The sequence below is a fragment of the Cygnus olor genome, chromosome 4 (assembly GCF_009769625.2).
Source record: "Cygnus olor isolate bCygOlo1 chromosome 4, bCygOlo1.pri.v2, whole genome shotgun sequence".
NCBI lineage: Eukaryota > Metazoa > Chordata > Aves > Anseriformes > Anatidae > Cygnus > Cygnus olor.
The window spans coordinates 7,267,410-7,295,298 of record NC_049172.1 but is presented as its reverse complement, the minus strand read 5'-3'; the positions used below and the strand labels follow the sequence as shown (position 1 = coordinate 7,295,298).

General features: G+C 39.8%; 1 protein-coding gene across 1 annotated transcript; it reads right to left on the bottom strand.

Moving 5' to 3' along the window:
* Positions 1-1,950: 1,950 nt before the first annotated feature.
* On the bottom strand, positions 1,951-27,845 carry DNAJB14 (DnaJ heat shock protein family (Hsp40) member B14). The gene is made up of 8 exons (XM_040556854.1): positions 27,481-27,845; positions 21,240-21,414; positions 11,233-11,378; positions 7,838-8,023; positions 7,331-7,425; positions 6,574-6,683; positions 5,208-5,380; positions 1,951-2,509 (listed from the first exon to the last, which is right to left on the bottom strand). Exons 1-8 carry the CDS (start codon positions 27,611-27,613, stop codon positions 2,385-2,387), a joined length of 1,143 nt encoding a protein of 380 aa, XP_040412788.1. The 5' UTR covers positions 27,614-27,845; the 3' UTR covers positions 1,951-2,384.
* Between the last annotated feature and the right edge of the window lie 44 nt (positions 27,846-27,889).

Sequence of the window (27,889 nt, the reverse complement as noted above, 5' to 3'; positions counted from 1 at the left end):
TGCATGAGGCTTCACAAGGAAACATGGGACAAGCAGTGTACCGAGATCAATACTTGCATGGCGCAGCAAATTGCTGGCAGGAGGGGGATACGGCACCAGGGCCTCTGTCAGCCAGCCTTCAGGAATGACCAAGCTTCCTCTGCTGCTGCAGGCTGCACTGCATCTACCAGATGTAGACACCTGAGGCAGTATCTTATTTAAGTAATAAGGTAACTTATTTAAGGTATAGTTTCAGGAATTTGCATAAACTAAAAACATTTTCTAAAACTAAACGTTTGGTTTTACCATTGCATTTTCCCTCTGCTCTCTCTGACAGCTCTAGCAGAAGGAAGGATTACAACTGCTTAGGGGATGAAAGGAAATTTATGGAGCAAACAACCTTACAAAACATATTCTCGCCCACCCATTTTAATCCTTTTATGGCATTCACTACAAAATTATATTAAAAACATATATAATTTAAAGTTGTCTCTGCTGCCTTTTCAAATGCACCTGTTACATTTTAGTGATGACATTTTTTTTAACCTTTTCTTGGAAACTTGTAAAAGAATCAAGACTGTTTAAAAAAGTCAAAAACCCAAATTTAATTGTTTTTCCTAAACAGTTAGAGAACTTGCAGGGAAATGATCAGATGTGAACACTGAACTTGCTTGCGACTCAGGATGCTCCATAAATCGAATAGATACCAATGCTGCATTTCAGCAGATGCAAATCATCTCTCATTTTCATCATGGTATGTCAAAACATCATGCCAAGATTTTTACTTTTTGCAGGACTTTCCTGCTTGCTCTTTTAAAGAAGAGATCAAGAACCCATGCTTGTGCTATCTTTAATTCCAGATTCAACACAGGTCATAACGAAATAAAAAGAGTAAGAAGTTAATTCTTAGTAGCTAGTAAACTTGAGGGATTTTCAAAAACACAATTTAATTTTTCCCTTTTCTTGCCAATATCTTATTTTAATGAGAACTTCACCTTCTGAGGAAAGGTCATCTGAAAAGATTCCAGTACTCCACACTCTTCAATCAGCATCTTGCTCACAAGAAAACTTGTTCTGAATTTTCCAGCAGATTCCATTTAGCAAGACCAGGGAAGACAGTAACATTTCTGAAGAAAAAAACCTTCAGACTTGAGAAAAAAGACTTGAGAAAATCACGAGGAGAGAAACACCCACTTGAAATATTAAAAGAATGTTTGCAGGCCATATTTAGAGCAGGTTAATCTTTATGCTTCTGAAAGTAATAGCATCATTCTGCATATTTCTAGTTCCTGGCCCGGGACAAGTGACATGGCTCCGACCATAGGAGCATACTGCAAGCCAGCAAGCATTTAAACAGTTGGCAAAAGTGTAGAAAGGCACAAAGCTTGTCCTTAGCAGTATTTCCATGCTCCACTTGTGGTACCCATTGAGGAATCACTGTTAGGACCTAGCTTGAAATAAAAAAATAGTAAGAAAATGGAAGTCTCCCAGCAAAAAAAAAAAAAAGCTGCCTTTTTTTTTTTTTTTAAGAGCTTTTGAGATTTACTATCGCATGTTTTCGTCTACCTTTCCAGTGAAAATTAAGGAAGCTATAGATGCGTGTTATCCATACATATGGATTTACTGCTGCTGGAATACCAAATGGGAGAGCTGCTGTAAACTGTTGCAAGTACTAAAAGCAATGCTTTCAATGGTCTGTACAGAATTTGCAAATATTTACTTTGAAAAGAGATTAGTGTTTTTCTTAGTTTTCTCTGCATTGCTTAGAAACACTAAAAAACTACAACAGCGAACTGCTACTCTACACCAGATCAATACACCCCAACAGATAATTAGGAATATATGCTATTATATTTAAAAATACCAAGTTCTTCTAAGCTGACAAACCTTAAAGATTTTACATAGAGTTAGAGATAAAATATTAAAAAATCTTGTTTCAACTCCACACACTTGACATCTGAACAGGAGTGATGTAATCATACTATTTATTCCATCAGTGAGACAAAATGTTGTATGGAACTAAATTTCTGAGATTTTAAATAGAAAGTCATTTAACTCGTATATACACAAAGTGTTCTTTCCACAGATATTTACATGGCAAATATGGTAGAGGAGAACCACTATGACTAAGTCTCTACAAGTATAGCATCCTTTCTGAGCTGTTCTCTCCGCTGAAAGAATTCACAGAAGCTTTGAAGTAAAATCTAGACAATTAAAGTTACCTATATTTCACAGTAGGTAAAGAAGCCATTAAATGATATTTCAGTATAAGGTTTCTGGAAACAGCTACACAGTAGAGTTTTACATCCACCCCTCTTTTCCAGCATTCATGGTGAAACTAAATCTCTTCTTAATTTACAAGAGAAATAACGGCATACGTAAAGATGTATGTGTACAATTGTTGCTCATCCTCCTCGATAGAGGCTGGTCAACCGTTCTAGTTCTTTGCAGTTGTCCATGGACATGGAATCTGCTTTCTTTCGGAGACGATCATCTCGATAAACTTTTGCTGCATAAAGCAAGTCTGTTTCTTTAAGAAAAGAAGAAAGAAGATTTTTCAGGTTAGAAACTGAATGCTTTGCACATGATGCATTCCTCTTCTGAGCTGTCCAAAACACCTCATGTTTAATCCTCACCCTTTTCTCTTTCTGTCTATTCTAACTACACACGGACACCACCTAAACAGCACTGCTACAGGCTTCCCTTCACTGGGTCTTCCCAAACATTTCATCTTTTTCAGCAGTGAAAGTGGTAACAGCCTTCCAGCACCCTCACATTTCATACAGTAGTACCTGATTACAAAACAGAAGCAAAAGCTACTACTTGCATCAGGTCTCGTTAAACAAAACAAATATATACAACACTCATTTTGCACGTTCTTGAAAGCTCTAGCATCTTCTCTGTGCCAAAAATCCATTCTGAATGTTAAGCTCATTACTTCAACTGATGCTGCTTCAGACTGCTAGTGTTCAGAGGAATTATTAAAAGAGCTCTCTGTGTTATACTGGTGTTCAACAGCATTTTAATTCATTCTTAAATGTCAATCAACATTGGAAAGAAGATTTTAACTGTCAAAAAATCAAAATCAGAACAGGTGTTTTAAATCTCTAAAAATATAAGTCAGCTGTTTCTATAAGTAGAGAAAATCTATTAGGGGCTGCTTTCTTGAATGTCAGTTAGGGTAGTTTTCACAATCTGATAAATTGCAAATAGCAAACAACATGACAGTCACCACCTTCAGGTTGTTATTCTTCTTTACACTAGGGTCAGATGCTTCTCCAGTCATCAAATCTTTTCCATTAAGTATTTACATACAGAAGGGTAGACCTCTTTGTGTAGTCAAGGACTCTGCTCATGCTTAACAAAATAGGCATTTCAAGGACAAATGCTGAAAAATGGGTAAGGTATTTTTTCCCTCTTTCCCTACCCAGGTGGAGATTGTGTATCAACTACCTTTTCCTGATGATACACTACCTGTGTATCATCTACCTTTTCAAAGGTATTTAGACAGGAAAAATAGGAGACATATATGTGACAGGAGACACAGATACCATATACCAGTAAAACCTGTGTGTAATGACTAGATCACTAAAAGTAAACTGTTCTACCAAATCCACATTTTGCTGAAAAAAACGTACAAAGAATATGTACCCTTTTTATTGTGCTGGCTTCTCTCGTGTTTAATTTTTGTTAACAACCATCTCTCATTATTGCAAACCATTTCATAATATATGACTACCAATCATTCATCTAGCAGCCACTTGTAGAAGGCAAATGAGATGTCAATTTCTTGAAGAGCAAGCATATTCAATCATTTCAAGATAATCAAAGGACAATACAGTTGGAAAATATACAAGAGATTTTGATATTTATTTGTTTTATACCCAAACATACTCTGACGATTTCCTGTATTTGAAAAATCTGCAAAAAATTATTCTGATCAAATCTAGTAGTCAGGGCAATCATCTGGTAGTTCTCCCCCAAAAGGACAGGTGTTTCTCTTGCACACATGTGACTGATTGGCATAGTTTTCTGCCAACAGTTCTTCTTTCCTGTGGGCAATTTGTAAACCTTTAGAGATTTACTTGGGCATACGCAATACGTACTCATGAATATGGAGGGTAATGCCTCTGGGAAGCAGTCGGCATGCTGCGCATGGGCAGTAGTTTGTATTTGTATACACACAGGTCAACTGTAATGAATGCATGCAGTCCTGTGCAGGCATCTGACTAACTGTGATGTCTGTCTGGCTTTTACAGCTTGGAGAAGCTAAGGGGCCATCTCAGCAGAAAGGCTGGGCATCACTGGTCTGCAGAGAGTAAAGTTATGCAGAAACAGACAATTACACTCAGATAATGAGTGAAATTTGCTTTCAGTAAGCAACTGACAGTTCATGAATGAACTTTTTCTCTGGTAGGATACAACCGAAGTTTACCAGCTGAAAGTTCAAACCATTTGGTCACAGGTAATAGAATAACAGGTTGATAATTTGGAGATGGCAGATGCTACTCAGTACTCAGCTTTAACACTAAGTTCTATGCTGCATCTCCTTCAAGGAAATTGCTCTTTGCATGATATTCAACTAGATTGGAAACATAGCTGGTGAACTAAAAAGATTGTTTTCAAAGTCTGATGTAGACAAGGAACCAAGTCCAGGGAGGAAAAAAAAAAAATCACTCAGCACTGGCAAAAGATTAAGCACTGATTTCTAGCTTATGGTGTTCTGACATGTCATGTTGGGTGTCCTTGGTTGCCTGGAAAAGCAGTGTCATTGGTACTGTAGTCCAAGGCAGATTATCTTTTCTCTCACTGGAAACATCTATCTAGGCTTTTGTTTTATTTATATTAAAGCACCTAAGGATGATACACAGTATAAAAGATGACGCCATGATAAAATAACGTGGAAGAGATTAGAATTTTCAGCTTTCGTCCTGAACTTAGAGCAACTCCTTTCTCACTATCAATTTACTGTAGTTGTTTTCTAAGAGATGGTCACAGATAACAAAATGATAGGTTAAAATTGCTGATGACTTTCAGATGGTGGTTAGGTCACAGCAAAATTAAGTGACACTAGCTGGGACAGTCTGAAGAAGTGAGAAATGGTGTAGAACCTTACCCTTGCTTTCTCATTCAGTTATATTAATAATACAAGCACTTCATTCTTGCCTGTGATAATTTTTTTTTAGTAATGCATGTGTTTATGAAATTAAACATATTAACAAACTTACTTTGCTGCCTCTCCTTCCAACAGTTATTACGAATGTTGGACACATAATCCTCTTCCACACTCTTTTCCACTTTCTGTAATGACACTCCTTTGTATTCATTTCTAAAGTCCTTGTTGACGTAATAAACAACACCCAAATTTTCTGTCTGCATTTTAATTGTCTGACCTGTACTTCTGCAAAAAAAAAAAAAAAAAAAGAGGTGGGTGAGAGAGAGACTAGATGTTTATTTGATCTTTTTTATAACACAAATATACTTTTAAAAATATTGTTATTACGGAAGAACAGCGCATCACTAAATTTGCCATTTCAAAACAAGTAGTGAAATGAATGGCTGTACCATCTGCCAGAGAAGAAAATACTACCTTCACCTGAACATTAAACTTTTGCTGTTTTCATCCTTAATCTTTAAAAAAACACTTTAGTAAGACACTTGTTTTATACCTCTTTAGCCACATATAAGCTTTGATAATAGAAAATTACATTTAAACACAACAGAAGAAAAAACAAAACAGGTCACTATTGTGACAACCCAGTACAGGCATCTCCATTCTAAATTGTTTTCTGCAACCCTTGACAAATCCGTTTTCCTGCTAGCATTCTGCAGATTAAAAATCAAGGAGTGTGCACAAACATTTTAGCAGGTAAGTATTTATACATATCACAATAACTTAGATGCAGAAAAGAACAACAACACACTTTGGAAATAAAGAATTCTGGAAAAAATAATAAAGGTGAAAAAAAGCCTTTCTGCTGCACAGCTGAGAGCTCTAAATGGAACTGAGGATTGTTAAAATAGTTGTGACGAGTGGGACAAGTGTGTTAGGTAGTTGCATGCTTGGTATTTTAAAAAGTTCTTTCTCTTAAGGAAAAAAAAAGGATCCTTCTGTACAAAACAGGTAAGTTTCACTATCAAAATCCCTTGCAAGAAAACAGAGATAGACTATCATCATCTAGAACAGGCAATTCCTCTTGTCCGTATCTACTTGATAAGGATGAGTAAGTTTGCCGTCAGGCACTTTGCTTGCTGTAAGCACAGATGACTCCCAAAAGAATAATGAGCCTTAGCAGGTTTCAGCATTTGATTAAATACATTGGAGAAACATAAACACCTTTATGTCATATTAAAAGATCTCCTAAACTCAAGTATTGTTGATCTCTTTTCTCTGTTATATTCGCATAGCATATTCTTAGTACACACCTTAGAGGTTTTGTTTTGCTTCACTTCATCTACGCTTTCTCTCCCTTTCCTCACTGTGGGAAATCACGGACCAACTAATGGAAGGCTCTTTAAAAGCTTCTAACTGGGAAAAGGTCATTACAACATCCTTCCCTCTGCTTTAAACTAATGTGATTGAAAATTACTTACGATCTTGGGTATAAGGCATAAGGAGGGTTAGATACCATCAGCTGGCTCAACAAGGAGACAAGGATCAGCACGATAACGGGCATCAGCTGAATGAACATAGAGAAACCTCCCTAAGGAAAAAACAAAAAACAAAAAAACAACAGATTCAGGTATCCCATAAAACAGTATCAATTTAGCAGGTACATTTGACATAATTTAATTCTAAGCATGACTTTCTACTTTAAGTTTCAAAAGCCACTCTGAAACTATAACCACAAATCTGCAAACACCCTAGTGTTATCTTAACTTTCCAATGCATACACAGTATCTGTAGGGTGCTGAAGCTGCAAGCGTTCATAAGTTAGCATGTAGCCACAAGACACTGTTAAATTAATAGCTGAATTCAGTCACATAGTACTCCATATTTAGACTCATCAATACAGTCATATGTAATTACATAGGACTTCGTATAATTCGTAAGTACAATTCTTACTTCAGACCAAATCAACTTTTAAATGCAAGCAAGAATTAGTGACCAGTCACTGGCATGATAGTGGCATACAGCAACAGATTTACAAAAACATGCTATTATCTTCTCAAATCTGCATGTCCATCTACCACATCAGTAAGACTACCACCTGCCAAAGTTTTAAAATATGTAACTGGCAAGTACAGATCTTCCTCTACAGTACAGAGCTGCTGTAAAATCACACTGCTGAAAATGACAACAAAAAAACTTCACAATCCACAGTTTAAAGTCAATGGTGCTTAAACATACATCACCCCTCTCTTCCTCCCTCTCATGTCCACTCTGACGGTGCTGATTGGGATGACTGTAGCCAGCACGACCATTAGAAAATGAGTGTACATTACCTAAGAAAAGAAATATCCATATTTAAAATCTAAAAGAAACTATTTAGAGGTCAAAGCAGGAGCAACAACGTAGAGAATTTAACATTACCACATGATGATGCATAAAATAACCCAACTTTAAGGTAACTCACAATTCCAAAGTCATTTAAAATAAATATTTTAAGCTTTAAACCAACTGATTTACTATTTCATGTACTGTAGGATCACCACAGAAACCCCAAACAATCGAACTCACATTTTAGGGATTTAGCAACACTTAGAGGAAATTTAAAATGTGACATGGCTTAGAGTTGGGGATGGAGGATGTTTGGAGTAATTTTGTTGTTTTACAATGTCACAAACTCTAATGCCACTCTGAATACTACTGCTCAGAGTGTACCACTCCCATGATTATGCCGACGAATACAAATACCTGTTGGAAATGCCCCTCCAAAAAACATGTTGAATAGATCTTCTGGAGTAATATCTGCCTCACAGCCTCTGTGGAAGTTGAATCTACCATTGCTAGGGTGATTGCAAGTTTGCTCTTCGCTGCCTGTAAGGTCATACTGCTTTCGTTTTTCTGGATTACTCAGCACAGCGTAGGCATTTCCGATTTCTGAAGCAAGGAATAAAAGACAACTCTCATAAATGAACTATAGGAGCTATTCCAGCATGAAAACTGCAATTTCAAAGTCAAGAATAGGCAGAGACTGATGTCCTTTACTGTGTTACAAATCACCTATAGTACAACGGGGTCCAGAAACATCTCTACTTTTTGTAGCATGGTTTTTACCAGGTTTCCCAACAACACTATTCCCAGGCCTTTTAACCTGTTGAACTAGGCAGAAGGTGGGGCAGTTTTCTTCCTTTTTTTAGGGGAACACCTACATCTGTGGAAATTTTCTTTCTCCCTGCAACTGAGAAAAAAGAATCAAGCATTACAAGAAAAGCTCTGAAGCTGGGCAATTGCAAAGTTCAGTCAGCTCTAGCAGCTTAACTTAAAATCATCATGGATTCAGCAGGTTTCTTTGGTTGCATGTGGTAAGTGGTAACTTCTTTCAGTGTGTAAACTTTACATTCCCACTCTTGTAGATGATATTTTTCCTCACGATTCTGAGGATTCCTTATGGAGTACATTAATAACACAAAGTTTTGCACGATGTAACGTGAGGAGTACGTGCACGCATGACAGGAACCTGTGCGCTCCTAAGGCTGTTGACACAACCTTAACATTTAGAGTCTGGCCTGGATGCCTGTCCCGCTTCATGCTACATTACCATGAACGAACAACTTCAATTTTGAAAGCAGAAAGGGAAAAACTCAGCTAGGTGTGCATGGAAAGAATCAGTGTGAAAAGACCACAAGGTCTGCCTGCTTTACAAGCTTTGACCCCAGCTGCTGTGCACAGACATAGCTCTTGCAGATTTAAGGAAAACTTCTGCTGACACTTAATGCACAATCTTCACTCAGTCACATCTTCACTAAACCTAAGATGCCCTTAGAAACAATAATAATTAAGAATTACTTTAAGTGGAGAAGAAAACTCAAAGAAATTAAGCCTGAGAGCATGTGATACACACTAAGGACAGCAAATACTGCTACAAGATTACTCTGTTACTCAGCCAATGATAAAACTAGTAGTAAAAACTTAGATTTTTTTTCGACAATTAAGAATTGAAGGCGACATTAATCAGGTGAGCAAATAAAGTGAAGACACCATACTGTCACGGTATGGTCAGCAAGCTTTCTTGACTATTTGTTTACCATTTGCTTTTGGTTATTTGATGCTAATTCAAAACAGATTTGATCCAAATAGAGTTATCTTTAAATAAAGGACATAAAAATGAAACGGATTCCAAGAGATTAAAAGTGATTATATTTGAAGAAATCACAAACTTCTAACCTAAAATAAAACCTCGAGGAAGATTGCTTAATACAACAAAGGGTAGTACCAGGTAGTTTTAAGACCTAAGTACCTTGCCTGACACCAAACTCAATCCTGTTTTCTAATGTAACTTTTCCTTAAAATAAAGTAAATTTTCTTAAAATTTTGTTATGAAACTCCTTTTCTCAACTGTATGTCAGAAATTCATCAGGCACCTTTAAAGGCAAACTAAATGATACATTTACTGAGCCATACAAAGAGACGACAATCATTTCAATGTAAGAAAAATGCTAGCTTTCTTTAAAGATTAAAAATTTATATTATTTAAATATTTAAAAATAATTATTTTAAAATTATTTAAATTTTTAGTCAGCAAGATTTTCTGTTCATGCACTCATCTAGTTAAGAACCAGAAAGTGAAATTAAGTCCAAGAAATCCAACTTGACCAAAGTGCTCATTTTAAATCAAAGATTAAATAATAAGATACCAATTTCCAAGATTTCAAAGATTATTTAAAATGCTATTAACAGGGAAGAATTATTTAATTTCTACGGCTGGAGACCATTTTATAAGAACAACACCTTTTTTACAATAAAGCCATCACATAGCTTTATTAAAACAACAATCACTGATAAACTTTCCTGCTATGGTACATCTACTTTTCTCTGTAATTGTTAACAAGCTATTATAATTACCCCTTAAAATCTGTATGAGAAGTCTTGTTGGCATTTTTTTTTCCTTTTTTGTTTTTTTCCCCAATGTAAGAATTGTAACTGATAATTTTTTTCAAATGTCTGAATATAAACCTCACGCAGGAAAAAATACTGAAGTACCACAGATCATTTCTTTCTGCATGGTCATTTCAGACAGATTCATATTGCTTTTCATCTATGTCTGAGATGAAGCAGTAGTTTTCTTCAAAACAATTCTCCTTGCAATGGGCAAAACGTGGCAGCCTCAGGTCAGATCAGATTGTAAATCTTGACCAAAGAAACAGTCAAAGGCAACTATTAATAGGCATTTCTCAATAAATGCTTTTGTATGGAAAAAGTAACAAAAGTACACACATGGGAGGAATTGTAACGAAAAGGTAACTTAGCAAAGCACATGATTCAGTAAAAACTGCCTTTTGCTATTAAGTATTACTTTGCTATTTGAGCTTGAAACAAAAGCAAATGTCATGGATTCAAATGCATACCTAGTAAAATTCTATTCATTTCAGCAATATAAAAATGAATATGCCCATGGCAATTTTGTGTATTCAGCCTGGATGTTTTAGAGGGCTACATCAATGCTTAAACTAGAAATCAATTTACTTATCTCATAATATAATATCATTCACTACAAGCTGCATATCCAGTAAAAGCAACGCACCAACCAGTAAGTGTCACTTGTCCTTTTAAGTGTACTACTCCCATCCTAAAAAATAGCATATTTATGAGGACTGTTAATATTTACTCCATGTAACTACTACTCTTCATTCAAATCACCATTCTTGATACAGGTTTTCCAGAAGCAAAAGTAATGGCAAATGCTATAACCCCCCCCCTCAAAAACCTGAATAATCGTATCGTATGTACCGATATTACATTGAACCAACTTCAACCGATAGACTTGCATTCAGTCAAAATGGATGACAGCAAAGAAGTGCAACTGGATTTCACAAAGCAAGCATTAGTATTCTCTCTCTGTACCTGAAAATTACAGTCAATCCTCTTAAAATGAACCCTCTCCAGAAGTCCACATTATTCATCTCAACTTCTAGGTATATGCCAAAATAATAAAGGTCAAACATTTCTTTGGCTAAAAAGGTCAGTTTAATATTAGCTACAAAATACCACATTGACAATTTTATAGAATGACAATCAAACAATGCAGATGAATTGCTTTTAAACTGACAGAGTTCAATCATAAAAGAAAGTTTAAGTAAAAATTTTACTTTTAAAAGCCTCTGTTGCTCCAGGTGCATGGTTTTTGTCTGGATGGAATTTCAAAGCAAGTTTTCTGTAAGCCTTCTTTAGGTCTTCTTCACCTGCATCCTTTGACACCCCAAGGACTTCATAATAATTTTTACATTTCTTTATACTGCAAAAGAAAATGAAATAAAATATTGCAACCCAAAAGATGTAATGGTAGTATGTTAGAACACAGCTGCAAATGAGGTAACACGTTGCACTGACGGAAAACATTACAACTCTCACTTTTAATACAAAATAAACAAAAAATTCCACCCTACAAACAAATAAGAAAGCCATTTTTCACAATAAGCTCAAAACTGAGCACAATAAACTATTGTATTCAAAATTACTTACTACATACATTTATTTTGCTCTACTTGTATTGTAAAACTACTACTGTTGTAAGAAAAGGTTTCTGTTTGCAGTTTTTATAGAATTTCCTCATCTCCAATTATGTGAATATTGCTGTTAATAATGCATAAAATGAGGATTTCAAATTTACTTTGCAGAGCTAGCAGGTAGAAAGACCAGTTTTGACTGTCAACAGCAAATGTATTTTGTTATGCAGGATATAAAACAAAACAATACCTTCCTTTCTCCAAACAAAAGTCAAGTCACAATTCATTCAAACATTCACTTTTGAGGGAAATAAGGTATGTGAGAACACCTCTGTTGCTGGGAATGCACCTGGATCTTAACAAACTTTCTGTACGTGTTTATATAAGTTAAAAAAACATACACAGTTCCTGCAATTACAGACTCAACTCATCTCAAATGTTCAGTGAAGACTCTGAAAACCTGGAAATATTCAGTATAAGCAGTCTATATTATATATAGCAGTCTATACTACAAGCAGTCTCACCCAGAGATGAACAGCAAAATCTGGAAATTATTTGATGATTTGTATACTTTACAATAGCCAGAAGAGAGAAACTGCAGTTACAAGGGACTGAGAGAACGTTAATTCTGTGTAGGTAGGAAGAACTTATCAAACCAGTAAATACACCTTAAAATCAATCCTGCTAAGTTTTATTTTTTTTTTTTTGATAAAAAGTTAAGAGTTCATCATAAGAGATCAGAAACAGAGAAAAATAAGGCTGAACCACAGAACTGCGCTACAGAAACGAGGCACACTAACATTTGGTGAATACCAAAAGAAAACAGCTGGTCTGAGCAAGAAATAGAAATTACATCCAGAAATACTTTAAAAGCTTAATGTGAGTCTCTTCACATGGCTATAACTGTGTCCACATTCTTTTAAATGCACACATTTCTATGTAAATATGGGTTTAGTGTTACAAAGACTATACACAGAGTAGCCAAGTGGAAAAAAAGGGAGTAAGCAAGCCTTTGGCAGTTTCGTGAATGAAGAATGGGGACCCTGTAATTAAGGGAATGCTAGCATTAGAAGTACAACCACACCATCGTGTGTGGTCCTCTGTAGTTCTCAGATTGATCAAATCAGGTTTCATTTGAGGGATCCCTTTTCCGGTGTAATGGAACAACACGAGCTTTTACGGCTGTCTCGGTGCAGTGCTCACAAGAGCACTGAATTGAATGTATGCAGGCAGCCGCCAACACGAACATCCTGTGACATAAATATAGCTCATTATATTGAAGTAGTGTTTAATAAGCTGTAGTTAGGAAGCTGATAAAGCTAATTAAAAAGAATACACTAAATCCATCAACAAGAAGTAATGGAAAGAAAATACATTAAATTACACTCTGAGTACTGGAAACTTGTGTTTGTTAACTTGTACAATTAGCAAAAATTGTGGTCCCTTCATCTTTAGCCTCAAGATCTGGATTACTTATGAACTGTATCAAGAACAAACAGCTTTATTTGAAAGTCTAACAGTATCAGATTAGGATTTATTTCAAGAAATTGCTATCTCAGCATCTGGTCTAAGTTCACCTCAACTTCTTCCCCCAAAAGCATACGGTCATTTCTCATGGAAGTAACAAACATGGAAAAAAAAATTAAAATTTACTTCTGTGCAGATCTGATATGCACATATTTCATAACACTGTAGGATGAAGAGAAAAGCAGAGAAAAAACAACAACAACAACAAAAAAACAACAACAACCAACCCAAGGAACTTCAACCTGTTCTAATCCTCAAAAACTTGCCCCAGACTTTCCTCCCATTCACGGCCAGTGGAAGTCCCGTGGTGGACAACCCTGATGGGGAAAGTAGGAATGGCTGTTACTGATCAGAAGATGTGCAGGTCAGTACATGACTCACCAGTTTCTGACCCCACAAACTGCTTAGAGCCAGTGCACCAAACCAGAGCTACGTCTTGATGAGGATGTGCAGGCAGGAACCTGCTGGGTGGGTCATACAGAGCTTGCCCTCAGAAGAGGTGAATGAAACTGCTATCCCGAACCTGGCACACAAACGAGCTGTTACGTGTCAAGAAATAAACATTCTGCCAAGGTATAACACATTTCTATTTTCTCCGCATATCTTTGTTAATGTCTGCTTTGTCAAACAAAATATGCAAATGCACAAATATTTCCATTCCAACATTCATGATTTTGTATGAAGCTATGACTTAGTATTTCAAGCACATCTCATTCCAAATTGCCCTCATACCCTGACTGGCTAGCCCAGGCTAAACAGCCAGCCTTAAACAAAGAAGCCTTTGTGAGTTTGTGATGCCACCCCAGACTTTTATTCTTCCTTGTGGGTTCATGTCAGGATGGGTCTGCTCACAGAAACACTGCCTGCCACAGAGCTGTCACTGATCCTCCAGACCAGGTACACTGCCCTCCTCGCTGCTGCGCAGGACGAACCCTGAGATACGTGACTCCTGTTCACTGCCTGGCCTTCAGACCTTCATCTTCAGATCTCAAGCAGGTCAGTGCTGGCTCTTACAAACCCCAGCAGCAAACACAGTCTGCAGGTACTCTGCTGGACAGCCCGAGGAGCACTGCTGCAGGTCACTTCATAGTGAAGCACGTGGACCACACAAGGCAATTTTGCAGAGTTTAGCAGGACTTTGGATTAGTTAGATCAAATTTTAAAGCTAAAGTACATCAAATGATTGTGTAAATACACAGAGGCCAAAAACTGTACCTGTATCTGGAATTCTCAGCAATGACTTTGTGCTATGAAACCCTCACTACACCCTGACATTAGACAAGAGTCTTGCATGATTCTTTTGTCACTTCAAGGCAAAAAGCAATCCTTACAGGGTAATGGCTCAGTTCTTGCCCCCTCAGCAAAGCCTGAGTAGTTTTGCACCAGAACTCCTTCCACAGCAACTTTGCACTGGGGAAGGCAGCACAAGTGAAGATTATCAGAAGGTGCTTTCCAGTTAAACAAATTTATCAGTGTTTGCGGTGTACCCATGAGAGGCAAAACTTGAATGCATCAGAAATCCAACCTGGTAAGCTGGTTTAACTAGCAGGACAAACTGCAGTGGATCACTAGGGCAATCCACCAGACCTTCCTGTCACACGTGGGCTGTGCAGTCACCAGGCTTCTCTGACACCACTTCCTCCTGCCTCTACCTTCACGAAACGGGGATCATGGGCTTGGCAAAGGCTCTCCGAGACTTAAGCCTTCTTCCCTCAGATTGCCACCATCCCTGTAAGAAACTTCTCTCCAGCTGCTGGGAGCTGTGGGAAGCCATGGCCCACTTCTGATCCCTGCTCCTTAGTAGAAGCAGGCCTTTTCAGACATACTCCTCACCGCTTGTCTCCAAGCCAACTGATATTGTAGACTGAGGCATCACAATCCCACGCTGCCACAATCCCTTGCCTGAACTTTGAGCTGTCCTGTGGAAATTTGTCTCATGAGGGATGGAAGGAGCAATTGTCCACTTGTCTTCCCACTTATCTCCTGTTCCCAGTCACGCAACAGAGGCCAGCAGAGGCTGGGAAAAGTTAGAGGAAAACCAGTGGATGTTTTAGAAAAGGCCGATCGCTGACGTTAGTTGTGGCTTTTATCCACATCTGAAACCCGGGTCCTGTAGCACTTGCAGCATGAACTAGCAGTTTTCCAAGAGCTGCATTTCTGTTATTTTTGTTTGGTTTTGCTGCAGTTAAGGCACAGTAATCCGCAGTGCTTATTTACTTGCATATGTAAACCCCACACAGATGTTTCTTTTTAAAATTGCAACTTGCTTATGGACTGCCCCCTTTTGTATTGAACTGGTTTTTGTTTGTTTGTTTATTTCTGGCGTATTTCAAAGTTGTTGCTTTCAGTGTCAATTTATTTTTGTGAACTGTGATTCTTGTAGTTTTCATTTCTGGCTGGATTACTTCTATTTCAGAATCACTCTGAAGTTCCTTCTGCTCTTTAGCTAATTTCTGCCCTTGCTGAATTGTTAGCCCCCTGCCAGCACCTTGGCAATATCCTTCTGGTTAACAGATTCACTGTCTGTTTTAGGAGGGCACAAGTGCCGGATGCTCCTGAAAAAATATCTGACTTTTTGAAAGCGGTCTTCTCAAACTGCACCAGAGTAAGCAATGGCCTACATTCATTCACAGCCTGTTGGCAGAGGAATCTTGTCATGGCTTGCAAACCTCCACCATTCCTGCTTGCAGTAGACAAGCCACCTGTGGCAGAACTGCCCAGCGAGCTCTGCCTGCTGCTGCGATCCTCTCTCTGCTCTGATGGCAGAGCAGGTCCAGAGACGTCTGCTTTCACCTGCAGAAATTCTGGGGCTACCACCTCTGCTTCTCCTGTGCCTACAAAATGATGTGATCCTATTGCTTTGCTCCTTGTTCCACTGCTCGAATCTACAATTCAGATTAGGTCAACAGCTTTTATCAGGTTAACCAAACCTGCTTGCATTTCTGCATCAAATACCTGCAGTGATCAGTAGCTATGGATTTTGATTACTACTACATATTTCAAAGGGCCTTCCAAAACCTCTGCGTGCACGCATAGGGATGGCCCCAAAGACAAATACTTTGACCACAATCTCCAAAAGCTCCTGCTGGGAGTCACAGTTATTTCTCCCGATGGTAATCTAAACTGAGCAGCACAGCATGCAGCAATGTGAATGCCAGAGATAAAGAACTGCGCAAAAGAAAGCTACGCTGACTACCGATCCCAGTGTTTAGCAGAAAAATGTACTAAAGCACAAACCAGTTTCTACATAGGCTCAAATGATGACGGAGAGCCTGAAGCAAATGGCATCTTGCAGCTGAATTGGGAATGTGCCAGTCACAGTTTGGATGAAAAAAGTGTGGTCTGCAACAGGTGTTCTAGATTGGAAAGAGGGGCATCTTCATGCTGCTGTTGAAGAGCTCAAGCTGTTATCAGCATACCCCAAATATGTCCCAGACGTTTAAGTCCGCTGTTTTTCTTACAGATGCAACACCACGTTAGGGTGCATGTCTTGGTACTTGGTCTCAGATGCACTCACTCAGTTTGTTTCTCCTGTGTGTATTAAATGAAATATTCAACTCTATGCTCACATTAGCATACTTTCCTCCAGATTTTAAGTTCTTTTCTTAACTGTAAGGTGTGGCTTAACTGTAAAAAGTGTACATTAAAGCTTTCTGACACTGTATCTTCTGTGTCACTTCTCTATGACAGACCTTGTAACTGTGATTTCTACCTTGACTTTCCCAACCATTCAACTGCATGTTTCAACGATTCACAGCAGTTCTAGAAGCCTAATTAAAGGCATGCCCTGATTTCTTTCTTTTTAAAGACTTGTTGACTGCTCTTATTATTCTATTTTAATTATCTTCGTGACCCCATGTTATAAAAAGTAACGCTATATCTTTTTGCTGAGTTTGCAGAAGTCTCTGCAGAAGGCCTGCAAAAAGTCACATGGCTTGCATTCCTTACATGAAATGCGTAGAGAGAATTTTTTTGGTTTGCTCGGTGAATTCAAGTCAAGTTGCTGATTAACTGTTGACCACTGCTGGATGAAATTTAATCCTGCCTTGCAAGGTTCCTACAGAACTCATGCCTCTGGCGGTTTGTTTTGGTTCTAGCTCAAAGACCCAAACAAAAAAAATAAATAAATCTTTCCTGTGCTCTCTTCCAAGGGGCAGGCACTAGCAGTGCAGGAGAAGCAATACTCCAACAAAACTTTCACAAGACAGCAAACCAAGTCTAACATATACTACTCATGGAAGTTATTTTTCCGTTCTCAAAAAGGTAATCTGGAATGTATGCTTTAGCTTCTTTACTAAAGAGGCATTGGATGTCACATGAATTTTAAGATCATTTAAAGGGAATCTTTGTAAAGTGTACAACCTATCTACAGCTCCAAAACATTTTTATTCAAATTATGCAGTAAAAGATAACACACATTTAACAGCATAAAAAGAAATGTGAAAGATTAATACACAGCAGGCAATTGATTCTTTTATTTATTTTTAATTTTATGCTATTTCACAAAACCTTTCCAAAGTATCTGCACACTTGGTATAAGAAGGCAGATATACTATGAACAGAATTTACTTGAAAGTAATTAACAGCTCTTTGACAACTGTAATCTGTAAGAACCAACACTTTTCCAGTTAAGTAAAAGAAAAATAAGTTTACATTTTCTTTCTTACACAGATGTTTCATCTCTTTATCTCAGTAAAAAGTGCCAATAACCTACATTGAACATTTAAGGAATTGCTTTAAGTATAGACTGCAGAAGCCAAAAGCAAATCTCCCGTTTTTGCCATGCATGACTCTCACGCACTTATCTTGACATTGCTCAGACAGGATTCGATTGCCTAGAGACTTCTAGAGCACTTGCTCTGAAAACACATTAAACCTACTGCCGGTCCTAATAGATTTCTGCTCGTCTCTTGTCAATCGCTATGACATGCAGGCCACCTAAACTGCAATGGCAACTTGATCCAGCCCCTGGTGACAAGATAACCACCATTAAGAAAAAGATGCATGCATGCAGATGGTGTTTCCACAGAATTTCAATTCAAAAATAACAAGGTGCTTTTGAATATCTCAACCTTCAAATTGTCCCACCGGAATAGTAAGCTCATTTCTTACAGAGATCAGAGCATCACCCAGCACTTATGCAATCAGTGGAAAGGTATTGCATCTTAGGCTTCTCCCTGTCGAGTAACTTGTTTGTAAGCTCATGCAATGCTCTAGAAAAGTGTTATGATAGCTTGCTAGTGATCAGCGTCCCCTGTGTACGTGGAAAAAATAAAAACAGCACTCAGGTGTTTGTTTGTACTCGTATCTGCCCACACTATTAGAGTAACCCTGAAAAGCAATGCAGTTTAATTAGTTATACTGATCCAAGTGTCTTCACTAAGCTTCTTAAATCTAAAGCAAATTTAAGATTTCTAGGCAACTCCAAGCATACCAATCAGTGATTCAAGCTGGAGAGCTCAGAGCCATCCCTGTCCTACTGCTCACTAGTGCCTGTAAGAAAGGGTTGTACATGGCATGTGTAGTTACATCTGGAACACCTCCTCTCAAGTCTATACTGAGTTACTAGCACGGAACCAAAAATTCCTAGAGAGAAGAATACCTGAGGATAATGACCATCTTTCAAATCACAAGCATACAAAACAATTTAGTTTGATGGACTCAAATTCATTGTAAGGTTCAGAATTAACAAAGAATTGAAGATTGCCTACCTTGCTATTTAAAAAAATATTTTTTCACAGGAAAAAACAGAAATCAGGCATGAAACAAAATTAAACCCACCTTTTTTTCACACAGCATTTCTATAACCAATTCAAAGTTCTGAAAACTGTTCAGCTGTGGCAAGGCAGAAGCATATGGTGGTGACAAGCTTGACTCTCTAAAGAATACCCTTCCCAGAGGGGCATGTTTCATTTAACTGGAAAAGTCTGGGGCCCGACTGAAGCAATAACATATGCAGCCTGTCATGTTTCCAACTAAAAAGCTCATTCTCACTGTGGTTTAAATACGAGCTTCCCTTCAGCTATCATCACTGAACGTGTTATATTTTTCCATTAGGTTTTAGCCCACTGTTTGTATTTAATACTGTTCTCCTTGGCAAGGAAAACATCTTCTTCTTCACCACAAATTTTTTAAGTGGCGTGTTGATGTCACTAACAGACAATGTGACAAACTCTTAAAATGTTCCAGCAAGGCTAGAGATTTGCTCTGCTGATTACTGCACGTCTAAACTAAAAGGCAGTCTTTCTCCAAAGGCTTATTAACTGCTCTACTAAAGGATGCATCACTCGGACTAACATCAAGATACTGTTTTAACAGCTGATTTTCTATGTTGTATGTAAAATATAAACAAACTTGGGCTACTCTGCAAGCTAGTACAATTGCTTATTCGTAACCACCCCCTGGGGGTGTGTGTAGGGGGGGGTGTTAAAACCCCAAATTTTTTATTCACAAAATAAATTGTTGAAATAGTCACTAAAAAGCAGTGCTGCACCAATATTATTCTCAATGTGTGACGTGGGTGAATACCTCTGGTTCTGATCTCCCCAAACTGGAATAATTTTGTCTGGTATCTAGTAAGGCCCTTCAAGGAAACAATCCCATAAAAGCATACCATGGAGAAAAGCTGGCTCTATAGCATCATTTTAGGCAAGACGAAGTAGAGAACAGTACTTTCTCGTAAAACAAATAAACAAGCAAACAAGAAACAACTTGCAGGCAGCCTGATGTCAAAGCAGACCGCAACTCAGAATGGCGTGTCACAGGGGAGTGAATACTGGCAGTAATACAGCCTTACTTGTAGCAGCTTTCTGGAAATGTGTTACATGTCTTAATCTGATCTAAACCCCATTTTATGGAGGATTTACTTCCTGGATATTTTGGCTCACAAACGTGTCCACGGCCTCACCTGCATGCACACATACCGCAGCCAGTATCTCAAGGTGGTTGAAAATCCATGTGCTTATTCAGAGTTTACTTTTAGATGTACCATGAAGGTCAACTGTATCAATCAAGCAGGGAGATGATGGTAAATGAAAAGTTTAGTAAATAGCCACAATAAGAGGATAATCATGAGATGCTGTTTTCTACCTGCCTGAATATAGTGCTGCTGTATCAACAAAGAAAGGCGAGTTTTTCCTCATTGGCAGCACAGCTGAACAGATTGTTGAACGTCAGGAAAAGATCCCAAGACAATATTAACAGCAACGTACATTTCACATCAAAAAATTAACACACAGATTTGTGTTCTGCACAATAGGTCAATCTACACAAACTAGGAGATGAGGACCTTTTGATTTCCCTTCTTTGAACTCCCTTGAAAATATCTGGGCTCTGTTTATCTGAAAATAAAGGTGGGTTTTGAGGTGTGCAGTTTTTTGAGGCGTGCAGTTTTAGAGTGGCCACATCAACATTTCTTTAGCAAAGGAAAAAAAAGAGCACATCTCAAACAGTATTTTTCTCACTCCTACTGACAACGAGCGTATAATGATCATGTAACATAAGAGTTACTCGCCTCAGAAGGACATTTCTATTGATCTTTGTTTCTTTTCTCACATCCTCCTTTTCTGCTGTTGTCCCATCTTAATACTATCATGCTACATGAAGTCCAGACAGTTTACAAACGGTGTTTAGACTATGTGCTTCCATGTTTCTCAGGTATCTGTACTTCCAGAACAAAATAGTTTTTAACACTGTTCTAAGACCAGCCTGAACAGCAAGATTAGCTTGACAATAGACTTTTAAGAGTAAGTACGTAATGCAAACTTAGATAGCTGAGTATAAAAATATTTAATAGAAACGCTGTCCTGCAAGTTGTACTATGGACTTTTCATCACTACTTCCATTTACCATCAGATCTGCTTAATAACTATTTTGAGTATTTTTTTTTTTTTTAATTCATCAAGGTTATTTTATGTAGATGGGCATCAACTTTCTTGCAAAGTGACAGTGTATCACACTGTGTTTGAACACAGTAAAACTCTCCCTTCTAGTTATGGTTCAGTACAGGTAACTACTCTCAGCTATGCTTGAATTTTCTGTTGCTTCTCTTGATGCTACCTCTGAAAACGTAAGCACACAACACACAGAATGAAAACCAGCGGTGTATTTAAGCAAGGCCGTACCTGAATACTCCTTCCATTTGGTCTTTGGTGTAGCCTTTTCCACTTTCACTCGCAGCAGATGCATTGCTCTCCTTCGTGCTATTGGGCTTACTTTGATCATTGCTACCGGCTGGTTTTCGGCAGTAGGCGCCTCCCCCAGCAGTACTTCCATTCTTCGTAATAGCTTCCAACAAAACTGTAAAACAACAGGATATCATAGTATCATTACAGGCATTAGTAATTAAGTCAGGACTCTCAAGTATCTTAAATGGGAGCACTACATCGTAAAAGAGTAGCTGCTATATTCTCCTTTCTTTTCAATCATCACTTTGTACCACAAACATATCTGAAACCAGTCTGCAACTCCTTTTCATGGCAAAACTGTGGAAAAGTGTTTCAAAATTCATGGTTGGAATTCTCTTAATCTCTGTCAAGGTAATTTAATACTGGAGAGAGTATCTCCAGGTAGTCCATCTCCATGTGTTTTAGAGGCACTGAACGCATTCTTCGGGGTGAAAACATCAAAGTACTTGAATAAGCAACTGCAAACAAAAGAGGAACGAATCTAACACCCTAAAGAACCTGACAGTTACTCCACCCAGAGCCCAAACTCAGCTCCTGGTTTGCCTAAGTAGGCAAACTTGTCCCGACAACAGATTTATTGATATTTATGACACAATAATATTTGGTGATATTTATCTGGTTAACAGCCTTTTGAACCAAGAGTTATGGACTTTACAGCAAAACTGACAATTCATTTCCATTGTTTCTTTAAAAAAATAAAAAAAAAGATAAGTAACGTATAATGTCCCAGGGAAAAGGCCATGGCACCTAATCCAAACTAGGCTGCAAACTCTGGGCATCATTTGCACTGAAGGTGCAGGCTTCTGTTGGCAGCTGCTAAGGAAAACAGGGCTGTTCAGCTCCATGCCTTTCCCAACAAGCAGCCTTGGGGTTACCTCATTACCTCTAGTAAGGTCACAATCAAGAGACTTCCTGATTAAATTCAAACATGACAGAACACATACATGCTTAGAGGAAACAGAAAATAGGTAGCAGGACTGAAGTACCTCCCTGCCTGTGCAACAGGGGTAGGCCTCATGTGAATGTCAGCAATCTTGGATTCCAAAATAAAGGCTGCTTCATTACACTGGTGTTAATGCTTTCAGACAACACAAAGGCAGCATCCTTACTCCAATGCACAAAGAATGGCTTAGGGCATGGGCTCAGTTCCTGAGCTCCAGGATGAATGACTTGACTAGTGTCACAACCTAGCCCACGCTTATCCAGGGAAGTGAACAAGAACCCCTACATCTCAGAAAAGCATTGATAATGTCTCGTCATGGCAAGAGTGATGAGAACCAGAAAGATGAACCCACATTTTCATCAGACTGGAAAATTGCAACACACCCTACTAGGGGCTTCTTCAGCATGTCAGCTGCTGCATTATACAGGTATTTGTAACCTGAGCCATCAGTGGCCACAAACCGATGTTCTATACCCCCCTTCAGACAACACTAGCTGCAATTTCAACTATTGTTTGCCCCAGGTAAATTGGGACCAGTCAGCTACTCCCAACTCTTGATTCCTCAATCTTGAAAGCCAGTGTACTTTTGCTAGGTCTTTAAATCCTCTCTCAGATCACAGAAGGAAAGATCTCAAATACAGTCATTTTAACAAAGCATCAGACATGAAGTTGCCTTTTTCCTTCTGGATATAAGCCTGCATTCTGGGGACATCCGTCTTATCAATAAATCAGAACCAGTCCCATTCTAACCTAGGGGACTGCACAAGAAACATAATGTAGATAATAGGTTATTAAATAGCCTCTCTTTACTGAAGAGACAGTCTTCCAGAGCAAGATGGCAAACTACATAGCATTTCATAAACAAGCAAGATTTAGTGTCATTAAAAAAGATCCCACGCACCATGAAAGCATGTTGTAGCTTTACTGTTAAAAAGCATTTTCCTCTAGAAGCTAATGAGAAGAAGCCTGAAGGACTTTCTCCTAAATCTAATTAAAAAAATTCTCTTCTGACTAGCACGGTCTCTCCCAAAGCAGCAGCAAACTGGGATCCTACACATTCCAGCTTGTACCTCAGAGAAGCACAGGAAGGAAAAGGAAGCAGAGCTTTGTTTAAAAGGAAAAGAAGCACTTTTCTGAGACGTGCTTCTTAGAGCTCCCCTGTTTGCTTTTACTTGATACTTTGCCCATGACCCGCTGGCAGCAGCAGCCCGAAGGTCTGCAGGCAGACAGCCCCACGCGGCCTGACCAAGACAGTCAGCTGATTTCAGCGCTGGTCTCGCGTTCGCGCCTGCCTCAGCACGATTCATCAATGGTCAGGTCAGGCTTTTCACTGCGGAAATAAAGACGAGGCTCACATTTATATGCTGGTTTGTACACTCAGGGGATGTTTTCACTACAGACGAAGTGAGGTTCTTGAAAACAGGAAAGCTATAGTTGCAATAAGGATTATAACTGAAGCACCCATCTGAGTAGCTGCAAGCTGCTTCTAATACCATCTGGTACAGCAGTTAAAGTTCTCAGGTCAGTGAAGTAATAACTAATCGAGAATAGAGATGTGAACACAAGTGCCCTCACAATGAAGCGCTTGCAGACCAGATTTGCTCCAGATAAGTGATAAGAGAAAACGAAATTATTCTTTTTCTATTTTGTGTCCTTCAATATTTAATAATGGTATAATGTGGGATGCTACCGATCACGCCACCCTGACTTACCCTCTATAAACAATGCTTAATGAACAGTTTTGCAGAGCCTGTCTTTGTACCTGTATTCCTCTAGAAAATCCCCATCCCTACACTAACGCTTGTGCAGTAGCAGAAGGACTAGTAATGGTAGAAACGCAGATGCAGGCAACAATTTGCATTTCTAACCTCCAGCAACTCCTCAGAGCAAATCCAGGCGGTAAGTCTGTTCAGGAGCTGCCTTGCCTGCACTACGCTTTCAACACCACTACTTCCTAAAAACCTTGCCAAAGCTCTCATCTATGTAATGGAGCTGCAGTGCCGAGGAGACAATCTAGGACACTCGCAGAAAGTAAGCGTTATTAAGTCAAATCCGTAAGCGTTAACTTTGCAAGCTAGCAGGACACAGCACACACAAACATGCTACTGCTCTCCGTTGAAAAAGAAAATCCTACAAAGGGTCTGGAGCTGTTGTTTCCTTCAGGTAAAAATATTCAGTTCACATAGTCACAGCAAATTTTGACTCATCCATGAACTGGTGGTGGTAAAACCAGATGTTAGAATGGCACTACTAACGGTGTATTAAAGAGAAATTTCAGAGTGCGCACAGATGATTTAAAATAGGATATGCAAGGAGTCAATGATTTATTTTCTTGGCAGGTTAGGACAATGAATCTCACCTCCAAGTGTACGAAGGCTCTCTTGTGTGCACTGTTACTCAATTCTGAATGAAAGATCCTCGCACTGCATCTGATTCCACTGTGGATCGAACACGACTCCTGTTTCACTAATGGAAAGAACAGCTGAACTTCTTTCTACTAGAACACCACCCCCAAAAAAAATGAAGCTCACATACTCCTGAAAAGAAACGTTTGCATTTAAAGGCAGCATCAGAAGCAGTGCAAGAAATCTTGAGAAGCCCTGAAAAATAAAGCTGTCCGTAATGTCATCTGGTGCCTTCAGCTCCAAGCAGAATGGTGCATATGTTTGAAAAGGAGATCATCCTTTGTTATCTTTAAATCCACTCTTACAAATCTTTTCCAGACAAGCAATTAGTTTCCGTTCAGTTGCAAGATGAATCACTATCAAAATCATAATCAAACTTAATATTTTGATTGAGCAGCTGAATTACACAACAATTTTCTAGCAAAGAGTGACGTCAACGTGAACGGTTCCTATGAAGTCATCAGCTAAGTGCCACTGAATAAACACTGACCTTCCACTTCACACTAGTAAAGCCTTAAAATAGCACCACCGCTGCAGTCAGCGCATTTCAGGCTTTGTTTAGCAAAACTAAACTTCATTGATGACCGAACTTTAAATGCAAATGTTGCCAAAAGTAAGCCACATGTAATATCATTTTAGAGATAACAGTTAAAACCTGCTCTACGCCCTTTTGCAATCAACTGTAACATGAGGAGAAGGAAGGTCCCACCAGTAAAAAACAAAACCCAACTCAGCACTACCATTCTCGCTGCTTGTATTACCGATGGAACATCATTTATGAAACGGTGGGCAATTATTCCCAAACTTACACTAAAGGTATGCCCTATGGTGAATTTGTGACTTCAGAGAGAAACTGGAAAGAAGTACCTCCTAATACATATCCCAAAGAGAGAACAAGTCAGCACAAGGGCAACCAGGGCTGTCATATTATCCTTTCACCATAGAAAACCAACCCTTTATGGGGTTTTACATCTGTAAAATAAGAATTTGTGTTAGAATTAAGTCAGAAACCTCAACTACTTTCTTCTCCTGTGTATATGCTATGACACAATTTTTAATTATCTAATGAATTACTGTTTTCTTTTTTTTTCCAGGTGGACCCCTAACTTAATTTATCTAAAAGGACAATGAGATAATGAAGCAGGCGTTTCATTTATTCTTTGTCCCTGTAAAATTCCAGCCCTGATTTACTGCACAATTTCCAGTTCCTGTCCTGAGAACAGGATATTCTGTGTCTTTGCAGCTTTCTGCACTCTTAACAGGTCAGTTTCAGTGCCTGACAAACTTAAACAAACTCAAGGAGTTGGTGTTATTTTGGGAGGAAATGGGATGACTAAAAAAGAATTACCAACCTCCACAGCTAGCGAACTGAAGCATAGAGATATTATAGGTTTACAGTGTCCCCTAATTTCTAAGTACTTAGTTCAAATCAGGCCTAGGGCCTGATTTTTTCAGTGGTATTAGGGCATCTGCAATTCTCGTTAGCTTCAGATGGAGCTTTAACTGCCCACCAGTTCCACAAATCAGGCCCTTGTTTCAAGCTGAATACCTGGAAAACGAAGCACAAACAATTAGCTGCCACTAATGGAAACAGAGTGAAGTGACTTACTTAACCTCACAGAGAAACGCTGTGAGGCACTTAGTGCACAGTTCCCCAGATCACAGGCCACTACCACAACCACAGGACCATCCTCTTTTCACCAGATCCGTACCTCATTTGTGACACACTTTGCTAATTTCCACAGTGAATAAAACAAGTGTCCTACAGACAATAGCCTAATTAGCCATCTATTTCTTGCTCTGAATACTTTGCAATGGTGGTTACGCAGTAGCGGTCCTACTTAAAATAAAAAACAGAACAAAACACAAGATCTCACAACAAATCACATGGAGATGTCTTTCTGTCTTCCCAAGAGCTACTCTAACTCATTTTGGAGGCAAAGGGTAGTAATAAGGTACGTGAAGCAGACAAAACAAGTTGTGCCCTTTGGTGGAACAGGCTGAATTGAAACCCTCAGCCTTCCTGGCCCACACAGATTCCAAAAAGCTGAACGCGTTTCCATGCATGTCATCATCTCACACTACAGAAATTTAGGGGAACACAGCAAGCTTCTGTTTGCTTTCATTTCTGAGAAGTATGTAAAGCGGCAAGAATACAAACAGTGCCACATGCTTGATCCAAACAAGGCAGCAGAGTTACCTTCTTTCTGCTGATTTACCAGCCACATCCATCCGGTCTTGCAGAGAAAACAAACAAACCCTATATGCTATAAAAAAAAGAAGAGCACTGATGACACCTTAGCTTATTGCCTATGTATAAGAGTCGGGAGGTAAGAGAGGACGGAAAACGGTCACTGAATCTCCTCGCTTGACATCTAACGATAAAAAAGGCCTCACGTTTACCATTTCTGGAGCGCGGCTTTGGGGCGAAACTGCAACTGGAAGCACTCCGCGATGTGTTTTGTCCCGTAGCGAGGCCCTTAGGTCAGCACAGGGCATTAGGCGCAGCCCTTCCTGCCTCCCCAGCGGCACGGACACCCGGAGCGAGCACCGAAGGAACGCCGCAAGTCGCCGTGCTCCCCGAAGGCACGGGGACAGGCGAGCGCGGAAACCCCAGCGCGCTCCCCTCCTGTGAGGATTTCCAACGGCGAGAAGGACGCTGACCGGTGCGGGTGGCAGCCCCGAGAACCGGGAGCTCCGCGCCCCGTTTCCCCCAGGGAAGCACAACCCGGCTGCCGCCTCAACCCCCAAACCGCAGCGGGGCCCAAACCAACGGCCGGGCCGCGGGGAGGCCGCCGGCCCCGGTCCCCCCCCCGGGCGGGGGCCTCACCTCGGGCCGTGTCGGTGGGGTAGAGCTTCTGGGCCTTGCCGAGGAAGCGGAGGGCGCGGTCGCGGTCGCCGGCCTCCAGCGCCTCCCGCGCGATGCCGATGCACTTCTCCGCCTCGTCCCGGTTCCCCTCCATGGGCTTCTCCTTCCGCCGCCTCCGCCCGCCGCAGCGCAGGGAGAAGGGGCCCGAAGCCAGAGCGGGGCCGGGCGCAGGGCGGCGGGGTCCCCTCGCTCGGCCGGGCCGGGCTCGCCCTGCCCTCGCCCCTCGCCCTTCGCCCCGCCGTGCCGCTCGGTGCCGGCCCAACCCGCAGCGCAGCGCGGCCCGGCACGGCTCGGCTCGGCCCGGCCCGCCGCCTGCTTCCGGGGCAGCGCCGCGCATGCGCCGCCCCCCGGCCCCGGCAGCACCGGGAGG

Coding starts and splice junctions, on each gene's coding strand:
- DNAJB14 (XM_040556854.1), bottom strand. CDS start 27,613: ATGGAGGGGAACCGGGACGAGGCGGAGAAGTGCATCGGCATCGCGCGG. Junction 6,684..7,330: donor GGGAGGAAGAGAGGGGTGAT/GTATGTTTAAGC, acceptor TTTTTTCCTTAG/GGAGGTTTCTCTATGTTCAT. Junction 5,381..6,573: donor TATGCCTTATACCCAAGATC/GTAAGTAATTTT, acceptor TTTTTTTTGCAG/AAGTACAGGTCAGACAATTA.